General features: G+C 42.1%; 2 protein-coding genes across 2 annotated transcripts; one reads left to right on the top strand and one right to left on the bottom strand.

The window, feature by feature from the left end:
• The first annotated feature begins 3,038 nt into the window (after positions 1-3,038).
• LOC134214506 (U3 small nucleolar ribonucleoprotein protein IMP3) lies at positions 3,039-3,773 on the top strand. Its single transcript, XM_062693865.1, has 2 exons — positions 3,039-3,281; positions 3,343-3,773. The coding sequence occupies exons 1-2, from the start codon at positions 3,145-3,147 to the stop codon at positions 3,749-3,751; spliced, it is 546 nt and encodes a 181-aa protein (XP_062549849.1). The 5' UTR covers positions 3,039-3,144; the 3' UTR covers positions 3,752-3,773.
• A 1,906-nt stretch (positions 3,774-5,679) lies between these two features.
• LOC134208895 (uncharacterized) lies at positions 5,680-11,625 on the bottom strand. The gene is made up of 7 exons (XM_062684862.1): positions 11,397-11,625; positions 10,931-11,204; positions 10,742-10,801; positions 8,587-9,134; positions 7,181-7,691; positions 6,359-7,115; positions 5,680-6,291 (listed from the first exon to the last, which is right to left on the bottom strand). The coding sequence occupies exons 2-7, from the start codon at positions 11,180-11,182 to the stop codon at positions 5,921-5,923; spliced, it is 2,499 nt and encodes an 832-aa protein (XP_062540846.1). The 5' UTR covers positions 11,183-11,204; positions 11,397-11,625; the 3' UTR covers positions 5,680-5,920.

Below are 11,625 nucleotides of genomic sequence, written 5' to 3'. Positions count from 1 at the left end.
TTTGGAACCCCCTCCCTCCTTCATATAACGCGTAATTCAAGACAAAATTTTCAAAACGACTTATCTGCTTTTGTAAACAAAGATTCAAACGAAGATTAGACGAATCTGATAGCTCTCTCACGCAAACCAACACCATCAACAGGTAGCGGAAACCTTCACCTACCTATTGGTGGTGTTGATTTGCGCGGGAGAGCTATTGCCTGATTTTCTCAAAATTGCACGCGGCGAACCCTTCATGAAAGGTACCGCCGCGCTTTCTGCAGCCCGTTTACTTGATTCTTATGGGTGAATAGCATTGCGGTGTATCGTTTGCCGCGGCCGTACCTTTCGACAGCCATTCGCCGCGTGAAGTTTTGTGCAAGTACCCATTTGGGAACATTACAAACGCCGCGCAGTGTATCATATCCAGAAAATCTGACAATATCAGATTCGTCAAATCGTCGTTTGAATCTTTGTTTACAAAAGCAGATAAGTCGTTTTGAAAATTTTGTCTTGAACTGTGAAAATTTTTAAGGCAGATTTTTTTTTCTTCTCTGGAGCACCTGAAGCATGTGGGTTTTGGTATTTTTTAACACTGTTAGAAAGACGCCACATGATGAAAAAGCAAGGATATCAAGAATGCAGCTAGTAGAAACGAAAATAAAATTTGCGGCCATGGCCATTTAAATAGTTTAGCAGCGGAACTGTTCTGTCAAGTAATACAATATTCGCTTGGTGTTTTAACGCATATCAGTCCCGCTATATGCTTGATTTCGATAATGACTAATATACGATAACGATATATTATGCATCTTGAGATAAAATAGAATACTGCGGTTTCCTGCTGGTTGCTTCTCAGGCAATCGCAACGGTCACTAATTACAACAGTGTCAATGAAAATCTCACCCACCGTATGCACTAGCTATAATAAACACTCTCCATGTATTCAGCGACTCCGGTTGCCTCTCACTAATACAATCGAACTCTCCTGTCATTTCGCGAAAAGCACGTGGTTTTGTTTTCAGCAGGAAAATTCTGCCTATCTTTTAACACGGCGGCTATCTTAACGTTTACCTTCGCAGTCGAACCTGCGAGTGTAAGACCGCCGCTGCATTCTAGAAAAAGATAAGCGCGACAATAATTCGTAATGGCCCGTTTACATATAGGCTAGTTCTAGCGGACAATGCACTGTCCGACAATACTAGCGCGATATTAGCACAATGTAAACAGGAATTGTCCTCGCTAATAAGCGTTTACATTATGCTAATTTCATGCTAGTATTGTCGGATAGTACATTGTCCGCTAGAACTAGCTCATATGTAAACGGGCCATAAATTGAACTAGCTAAGCTTAAACGCAATGACTAAGCAATGACTAACTAGCTAAGCTTAAACTCTCTTGCCTCTATTAACTTAAACTTGGTGGGGGAGGGGTGGGTACTCCCAAATGTTACGCATAACTTGAATAAAAATTTATTTATTTGAATGTTTTTTTTAATTATTTTTTTTTAATAACAAGATCTAATCACAAAATACGTGAGACAAAAATTTTCGAGCAAAACTGGCTGACTTTCAGAATTAAAAAATAGAAATGTCAGTCATACTCCAATCTGTGATTAAAAAAAAACATTCAAATAAATAAATTTTTATTCAAGTTATGCGTAACATTTGGAAGTATCCACCCCTCCCCCATCTTTTGGTGTAACAAAGTATACACGGAGAAAAATGAAAAATCTTTTTAGCTTATTCTTTGATCTATTTCATGATTTCTTAAATTTTATTCTTCCGAGAGCATACAAATTATGCGTTGCTTTCTATTTTGTATTCATTGTAATGCTTATCAGGAATTTAATGTATAATGTTTGATTATTCCGCTCGAGATTCCGCTATACTGGCACTTCTGAAAAATTTGCATTCATCAACCATGTGCATAAAGAATCTTTTCAAGAGCCCCGAGAATAAAAATCTTGAACAGTTATCTTCTATGAAGGATAAGTAAATAATATACGAATGCGGTGAACAGCAATAAATAAAAACAACTTTTGATTTCCCCAGGAATATTACAATTCCATTATGGGAAATGAATACGCGCGGCGATGACGGTGATGATGGTCAAGCCGGGACAGGTGGATCAGATCGAGACAATGATGCAAATGGAGGAGAAATTTTCTTCGCGAAATGAAAACGGCACCTTTGTTGTCGAAATCAGATGTTCCGAAAGTGATCGTTTTGAGCGGGGTAAATTTGGCCACGGGTTAGTTTTCGACCGTTAATTTCTCGTTTCTTGGAAATCCGGATAAGTCAGCTAACGACATCAATAAACTTATCCGAATTACAACTGGTTTTCTTTTCACGGTCTCTTAACAATGTTGAAACTTCTAGTAAACGGCCAGGTCAATGTTTGCTTATTTTATATCAATAAATAAAAAAAGAAAACATGGTGTTTATTTTAATTCTGAAACGTCAAAACAATGCGTTCCCCTGAATATATGATCATTAATCTCTATTGGATATGTTTCAAGTATTCTTTCTAATGATTAAATTTTAGTTAAGCAAGCAAAGATTATTTTCTCCTTAAGCTTTTCGATGAGTGGATAGACCGAATATGGTTTTAGATTAAAATATAATCTATTTAGATTTTTTATTTTTATCCGTGTACGCTAAACATGAGCTCTTAGCATAGGCCTGGCTTTCACCCAACAAAAACACTCGTATACGATCATTGCATATGATTAATTCAGTGCAAAGCCGAATTATAGCCGCTAACAAAGTTGGATTTATCTCACAATCCATACGTTAAACCTAACTTCGGAAGTGGTGCGCTGTTTTCATTTGGTGCTGTGTTATACAGCGCATCACTTCCGAAATTAGGTTTAACGTATGGATTGTGAGATAAATCCAATTTCGATAGCGGCTATAATTCGGTTTTCTACTGAATTTATAATATTTCCATCCAAGACCCTTTAAAATGTTTTTCTGAAGAGTTCACAGTTTTTTTTGTCACAGCACAGACCTGTTTGGACCCACAGTTCATGATATACTGTGGGGCATTTAAATGTCAAAACATGTTCCACAAAAATAATTCAACACAAACGCGGTTGATATATTTACATGAGATTAAGTGCTTTTTGTTACCTATAAATTAATTTTACAAATTTAACAAAAAATGGTTCGAAAACTCAAGTTTCACGAGCAGAAACTTTTGAAAAAAGTCGACTTCTTCAACTGGAAGGAAACTAACAATCTCAATGAGGTGAAAGTAATGCGTAAATACAATATCCAAAGGCGTGAGGATTACACTACGTGAGTATAGTCCAGTCCGGGGCCATTTTTTTAGAGTTTAACCCACGATTTTGATCAACAGATACAACAAATTATCACGAAACATCCGAGAGTTGGCCGGCAAAATCGCCGAAGTGGACTCCAAGCATCCCTTCCGGACGGAGATGAGCGCTTTGCTGCTGGAGAAACTTTACGTGCTAGGTCTGATTCCAACCAAGTGGGATCTGGAGAATGCCAACAAGATCACCGCTTCGTCTTTCTGTCGGCGACGGTTACCGTTGGTGCTGCTGCGTAATAAAATGTCGGAGAACATCAAACATGCCACCAAAATGATCGAGCACGGCCACGTACGGGTGGGCACCGAAGTGGTCAAGGATCCGGCCTTTCTGGTACCGCGCACACTGGAGGACTTCGTTACGTGGGTGGACGGATCGGCGATTAGGAAACACGTGCTGGAGTATAATGATATGAGGGACGATTTCGAGATGTAATAAAGTTTGTTATGCACGGAAAGACTTCTTCAGTTGTTTATTTGGGGTTAGTGTCATAACATTTTTGATAATAAAAATATTCAAGTGCTTATTCTTCGTCTCGTATGAGGTAAGACATTTCGAATGAGGTGAGAATTGTCGATACCTCCCATTTAAATTACGCGGTCGTCTCACGTGAGACCTGTCGAAATCGACCATTCTCGAGTCATCCTAGACGCAGAATAAGCACAATTACCTTGCTCGTACCACAAAGTTGAGCCAAAAAGCCACACTGCGTTACAAATTATGACATTCCTAATTTTCCATACAAACTTGCATCTAGATACTCATGTTATTAATATTGGAAGTTATCAATAGTAATTAAGTAATTAGCTGATTATATTTTTCTTTGCTGATTTAATTCACCCCATGTGGAGGTAAGCTTCGAACAAAATAATATCAATCTGTTTATCAATACTTTCGGGTAATCATTCCGCGATTTGTTTTACACGGCTGTGCAAAAACAGTATGCCATGGTTCCCAACGAACAAAGAGAGAAAAATCACAGTTTTTTGGGAGGTATCCAATAGGTACAAAAATCTCGTTACTGAATTTCTGTTGGAATTATTATTATTATTATTATTTTATTATTTATTCAGACTAAGGCCGAAGTGGCCTGTGCGGTATATAAGTCTTCTCCATTCGGCTCGGTCCATGGCTACACGTCGCCAACCACGCAGTCTACGGAGGGTCCGCAAGTCATCATCCACCTGATCGATCCACCTTGCCCGCTGCGCACCTCGCCTTCTTGTGCCCGTCGGATCGTTGTCGAGAACCATTTTCACCGGGTTACTGTCCGAAATTCTGGCTACGTGCCCGGCCCACCGCAGTCGTCCGATTTTCGCGGTGTGAACGATGGATGGTTCTCCCAACAGCTGATGCAACTCGTGGTTCATTCGCCTCCTCCACGTACCGTCCGCCATCTGCACCCCACCATAGATGGTACGCAGCACTTTCCTTTCGAAGACTCCAAGTGCGCGTTGGTCCTCCACGAGCATCGTCCAGGTCTCGTGTCCGTAGAGGACTACCGCTCTAATGAGCGTTTTGTAGATTGTCAGTTTGGTACGGCGGCGAACTCCATTCGATCGGAGCGTCTTGCGGAGTCCAAAGTACGTACGATTGCCAGCCACTATGCGTCTCCGAATTTCTCTGCTGGTGTCATTTTCGGCAGTCACCAGTGAGCCCAAGTACACAAATTCTTCTACCACCGAATTAAGTTAAGTCACCAATAAGAAGCTGCTTAGGTGGAATCCATAAAACTCTATATTCGCAGAAGGATCATTTGGGCAACACGGCCTATTCCCGTTCGGCAGCTCTTCCTTGATCTGATGTAAAATTACCTTTTTTTTGTATACCACTAGAAATCTTCAGATACTAACCATGTACTAACAACCTAGTAATTCGTTTGTAATGCACCCGAGTAAAAAACACTTCGAAAGGAAAAGAGGGTTGCTATTCAAATGGTCCTTTACCCTATAATATGTATCTCTTGCTCATTTCGCTGAGATGATTCCGCCTCGTACCTTTAATGTTCAATAAGGACAAGCCTCCGGAATCCAAATCAAATTGAAATCTACTCGCGTTTTCAAGAGCACACCACCGAATACGGAAGCAACGCACAACCTTTATTCTTTTATTTCAGTTTTGCTGCGCCGAAAAAATAAAAACGGCAGTTATACGTTGCTTCTGTATATTAAGTGCTACTGCTGTGCCCTTGAAAACGTCCTCAAGCACACCCATTTACCATTTTTGCATTCGTATATCATAATACTCCTATGCCCAAGGAGGTTTAAACCCGAACATTTCTTAGACCAGACCGAGAATCGAACCCAACGGCTTCCAGCATGGTAACCAAGTTTTATGGTAATTCATTCAACAGAAAAAGCTAATTTTTTAGTTTTATATCCTTTATTTCAGTGTGAAGTTCTATGTAGTTACGATAGCTTGTAGTATTATAATTTTAAGGTTAAGGATTTGTGTTGAATATTTAAATCCAGCATTCTTATCCTAATCTATGAATAGGATGGTTGAAATTTAAAACTGAGATAAGGTAAGAACTTTTTACCTTGATGACTTACAGAGAAGGTGTTTAACCACAATTAAAAATAAGAAACTCGCGTGTGTTCTTGTTTAAGCTTCAGCCTTGATTTCTTTGTCGGCTCCGGTAGCGTCACCATTGGTGGCTTTCTTCACTCCGGCTTTCTTTTCGACCTCTTCATCGGCCGCATCGTGGATGCTGCTCTGATCTAGCCCGTTCTTTTCAGTGTGCTTGAATTTGTCATACCTCTCGGAGCTGGTCTTTTCATCGTCTTCCTCTTCCTCGCCGTCCTCCCCAGGGCCACTTACTTCACGTAACAAATCTCCGATGTCGTTGTCAACAACCTCCCACATTTGGTCGTCCGTTGTTCCGTCCTTGCCTTCTCCTTCTTCCTTCTTCACAGTTTCAAGTTTCTCGCTGGCATCCGCTTCCGAAGTGCTGGCATCTTTCTCCTTCTTAGCATCTGCAGGGAAAGGTAGTGTGAGAATTACAGATGATGTTTTCAAACAGGATTCCCCGTCAGTCCTTACCTTTCTTAGCCTTAGCATCGCTGAGTTTTTTCTTGTGGATTCGTTCGGCCCGTTCTCGAAGTTTTTTGTCTTCTCGCTGACGAATATACAGCTTGAGATGTGAACGAGTCTTACAATGCATAGCGAGCATTTTTTCTGGTTCTTCCCTTCTGGACAGGAACATATTGCACAAATCGCAGAACTGGACTTCCACCAACTTGACGTGTTCACCACCGATGACGGTACCGTCATCGCTGTCGTCTTCGTCGTCCGAACCAGCTCTTCCACCGGATTCGCTCTTTTTGGGCGTGGAAAGGCTCTCCTTACTGGAATCGGCTGGTTCATCCACGTTACCTACCTCGTCGACGGTGGTGAAGTTCTCCAGATCGATTTCAGCACCATCTATGCCAGATTCTTCTTTGGCGTACCGTTCAACGCGAGCTTTGAATTTAAGATGTTCCAACGATGCTCGATGGGCTTCGTAAGCCATGGGGCTCTTGAAACCAATCTTGCAAGTGGCACAGAACGGCATCAAGAATCGTTTCATCTCCTTGTGCCCGTCCGATTGCTGGTGGACAGACTTCGGCTGCCGGAAGTTCAGCTGACACAACAAACAATATGAAGATTTCTGCTCACTGGATTCATCTACCTTCTCATCCTCTTCTTTCTGAGCAGCCCGCTGCACCTGACGCATCTCCATCAATTTATCACGAGTCTTGTCAGCAAGACGATGCATTGCAGCCCGATGCAACCCACGGAACAAATGGTTTTGATATTCCTGCAATAAATGTATAAAAACAATGAATCAAAGTTATTGTTTATTTGCGGTAATTTGTGACGTACCTTGAAAGTGATGCACTTAGTGTGACACTGAACACAATTCAACTTGATGTACGACTTGGTGTACTTCGTCGTGATTTTGGTGTCCGATTTCTTCTTCTCTCCATCCTTGTCGCCGGATTTTTCGCTTGCTGGAGTGCCCTTAGATTTGACGGCAACCTTCTTGACATTCTTTTTGGGGGTTGAAGGAGCGTCTGCTTTTTCATCGCCTTCACCATCGTCACCTTCTTTGGTTTCATCGGCATTGTCGTCACCTTCTTCCTTGTCTTCCGTGTCAACAGTTTTATCCCCCTCGGCGTCTTCATCATCCTCTTCTTCGTCCTTGACGGTTTTATCCCCGTCATCTTCTTCTTCTTCTTCGTCATCCTTGGCTTCTTCCAGGACTTCCTCATCATCCCCTTCGTTGGTATCCTTCTCCTCATCAACTTCCTCGTCATCATCTTCTCCTTCATTCTCTGTGGTTTGCTCATCATCCAACTCCTTAGCAGCAGCCAAAGCTCGCTTGATCAGAGCCCTGTGAGAAGCAGAACAATTTGTAAAAAATGAGAAGGTTGTATAAAGACTCGACCGCAAATTGAACGTAGAATTACATACACAGTAATACCCCGATTTTATCACTACACTGATCAATTTTGGGGCGATAAAAAAAGGCATGTGGCAAAATCGAAAAAAAAATTCGATTTGTAATTCATTTCACAAATATTAATCAGTTTATGCCTTGGAAAGGCAAAATGCCGAAACGGTATCCGTTATTTCATGTTAAAAATGCTTACAGAATCCTTCACAGGTACTCAGAACTCATTTATAATAAACCACAGGCACTAAGTTCCTTCATAAAAATCGTTGTGATTGTGGTTTTATTTACAAAAATAAAAAGAAAGACTAAAATTTTCAATTTTTTTTGGAGTGACAAAATCGGGTCGAAAACGTGATAAAACCGGGGAGTGACAACATGGGATCAACACTGTAGTTAGTTGGGGATGCAAAATTCGATTATTTTGTGCATGTTCATTGTGGATGGATATAGCCGAAATGTAGGCAATTTACTGTAAAAGAAAAAATTGAACACTACCCGTCAAAATTGGATTTTCAATAGTTAAATGCTTTGAAGCAATTGTTTAAAATAGTTGAATGAAATCTGAGAGAGCTAACTGATCGAGCCATAATAAAATCTCCAGAATCCGTTGAAAAACGGCTGAGTTATTGGCTCTTACTTCCTGACCTCTTTTCGTGACGGTCCCAAAATTGAAACTTAGAATGACCGCCCTATTATACCGAATTACGTAATTCTACGTCAAAACGATTGTGATTTTCCGATCATGCTTTTAGTCAAATAAAGAAATCTGCTATACATTACCGATACCCTTACCTACAACCTATGCCCAACGGTGATAAATCATAGTACTTACTTCCTAGACACTCTCGAGTCTGTAATTGGTCGCTTTACGATGCGTCCTCCGATGCCGTCCCGTCCGCCGCGGATTGGCGGAAAACGTCTCCTAGGTGGCAGCGTTCGCGGATCCCGCCGGATGCCCATCCGGCTAGTAATCATCCCACGTCGTCCATCGTTCCTGAAACGACTCGTAAGCCTACCTCGTGTCGAACCCCGACGCAGCGTCGACATTGGCGCCGACCCACGCGAACCCATTGACGGGCGGATCGGTGGACCCCGACCCACGGTGCTACGAGGAGCAAGCGATCTCGGTGGTCCCATCGGCTCCCGGGATCTATCGCCGCGTCCCCGGCTACTGCTGCGATTGTCCATTCGATCACGGCTAGCGCCGCCGCCGCCACCGCTGCTACCAACCGATGAAGAATGATGATCATTGCCACGTTTATCATAGGATGAGCTGCCACTGTCATGATACCGATTGGAAGAGCCACCGCGGGCACCGCTACTATCCCTGCGGTGATAATCTCCGCTTGCGCTGCTACCACCATAATCTCGACGACCACCCTGTTGTTGTTGTAGTTGCGTGAAATAACACATCCAATATAGATGGCGTCGACAGGAGAATGAATCATTCCAAGTTCCGTGAGGCATTTCAAGCCATTCCGCGACACCAGGTAGAAATTTGATCACGTGAACCGAATTTCAAGCGGATTGGTGTGTGTGTTTTGGTACATACAGGCGCAGGAAAAATATCGGAGTTGATGAAGATTGAGGTTGAGAAATTAGTTATGAATAAGAGTATTGGATGTTGGTATTTTATTTTTGATTTTGATTGTTGGTGGTTTGGTGCTAATGTGAGCTTTTAGTAGTTCTCTATTTTGGCTAAAGATAAGAAACAGTAGGACGGCGCTTCCTGGTCATCTCCCGCATATTGTGTCTTGTACTTGGCAATTTAGTAGCCGCGCGATGAGTCATGCGTTGGTAGGACAAAGAGAAAACACGGAACAGGTGAGGAAGCATCCTGGCCGCTGGCGCCAGAAACCCATCAGCGCTTCGCAATGCAGGATTCCTCTGAAAAGCGGTCAACCTGCGATCAGCCCAGTCGCTGGCTTAAGGAACAAAAATAACAAGTTAACATCGGCTCGGATTCGGCTCCGCGCGATTTCCCAAAAAGCATCAATGAATCTCCCAATTGTCACACAACTTCTCGGACGGTGGATCATTTTACGTCTTTTCCTACTTCATTTCCGCACTTGCTACAAACACCATCGGCAAAGGTGGAAAAACACAAACTATATTTATCACAAGGTAGGGCTCATTCCAGCATCGCACACTCATCCTGATCCTGACTGTAATTGTTTCTGTCAAACAGCAACACATGAAGAGAGGCTGGTGTGATTTTAACGCCGTTGTCTGACTCGAAGGTATTGCTAATCGCGTCACGTGGCTAATACAAAACTGATCTCACTCTCAAAATCTCAATCAACCGCATCGTTGTAGCAGTTCCGGATAATGCTTCCGGTACGCGGCTGGCGACGGTTAAAGTCCATTGCAGTAGGTTCAGATTTTATCCACTTGAGAATAACATAGAATCGCTATACTTTTCTACATCTTTTAACATGGGCGCACTGGAAAATTCTACAGAAAAGCTGTCGTTCTTCATTGCAAATCGTTTGCGTTTGGACCCAATCTGGACATTTCACTCTCCAGGCATCGATCGGGTCAATCAGAGACTGGAGAATTTGCTCGTTCGATTAACTGGATGAAGATGAAATTGGCTAACTCAAACCGGTTCTTTCAAGCATTTCCTGCTTCTCTTTTGATTCAACCAAACTTGCGACTTTTTGCCTCTTGGATTCGTTCGAATCGTTAAACGCTTTTCATTTTTGGAAGATTATTCGTTCTAGTTTCGTACAGTTTTGGTCTCAAAGAGGAAGCTTTTGAAAATAGTTCATACTATCGGTTCTATTACTCTTCTTCGTCTTTAAATTAGGGTTTATGAAAGGGTACAGTAAACAGAAAAAAATAGATTAGCGCAAGTGAAACCCAATTGAGATCAAGATGCAAAATAATGGAACAACTTTCAACGCTCTTTTAAAACTGTCTTAAATGTATAAATTAGGTTTTTTTTTGTCATCGCATACCTACGTTTCTATTCATGCATTAATTACCTGAGATGTATGGTCGGTGCGTGGCCTCTTACGATCTGGAGAACGACGATCTCGTGAATCCTACAACGAAAATAATTTAAGGTTCATATCGAAATCTCATTTTTCCGCGCTTTATGTCACTTCATACAAACGTATGCGCAAAATACAATTTATTACATAATTATCGATTAATCTGTTATCTGCATTTACCTTATAAGAATCGTTCCGCTTGTACCCCCCTTGGCGGTTATCCGGTCTCGAATATCGGTCGCTATCATAACGGGATGAACGCGAATCTCCGTAGCTTCCTCCGCCACCACTGTAACGATTGCGGGAGCTATCTCTTCCGTTGTAACTGCTCCTTCCATGCTGGTCAGATCCCCGGTAGCTGCCGCCGCCGCGGTAAGAACTTCCTCCACGGGAGCCACGGCCCCTCGTATATCCGCTACCTCCGCGGGTCATTATTTCTTCACTGTACCCGAATCTACAAAGTTCACAAACATAAGTCAACTTTCACTTTACTAAACTCATAAACAAGAATTCCGGCGTTTTCGGGCTGGACACGCCGTCATGAAAATTCTTGGCTTGAAAACTAAAATGGCGTCTCAAAGCTCCAACCCGGCGACACATCAGCCAACATTATCACTTCATTTTATTATCCTCAAAGTAAACTCACCTGAATATAAAATATCACTTTACAGCTTCGCGCCACTTCACAAATATCTTGAAACTATTCAAACTTCAATTTCGCACAATTCGTGGCACTAAAACTAACTGGAGCACGCACTGGTAGCTAATGGCCGACCCGATAAAGGGAAAAAATTTAGAAGGTAGTGCCTTTCACTGATACTTTTTGCGGCGAAGCGAACCGTTCGAAAAGTGCAAACCGAATGACAGTGAACCGA

The sequence above is a fragment of the Armigeres subalbatus genome, chromosome 2 (genome assembly GCF_024139115.2).
Source record: "Armigeres subalbatus isolate Guangzhou_Male chromosome 2, GZ_Asu_2, whole genome shotgun sequence".
Taxonomy (NCBI): domain Eukaryota; kingdom Metazoa; phylum Arthropoda; class Insecta; order Diptera; family Culicidae; genus Armigeres; species Armigeres subalbatus.
Note: the sequence above shows the minus strand (reverse complement) of the source record. Positions and strands in the feature narration are given on the sequence as shown.

Bases quoted from the DNA above. Each gene is read 5' to 3' on its own strand.
- LOC134214506 (XM_062693865.1), top strand. From the start codon at position 3,145: ATGGTTCGAAAACTCAAGTTTCACGAGCAGAAACTTTTGAAAAAAGTC. The intron at 3,282-3,342 runs GTGAGTATAGTC...TTTGATCAACAG, and splicing joins AGGCGTGAGGATTACACTAC to ATACAACAAATTATCACGAA.
- LOC134208895 (XM_062684862.1), bottom strand. From the start codon at position 11,182: ATGACCCGCGGAGGTAGCGGATATACGAGGGGCCGTGGCTCCCGTGGA. The intron at 9,135-10,741 runs GTAATTAATGCA...CAACAACAACAG, and splicing joins GCACCGACCATACATCTCAG to GGTGGTCGTCGAGATTATGG. The intron at 6,292-6,358 runs GTAAGGACTGAC...CTTTCCCTGCAG, and splicing joins CGATGCTAAGGCTAAGAAAG to ATGCTAAGAAGGAGAAAGAT.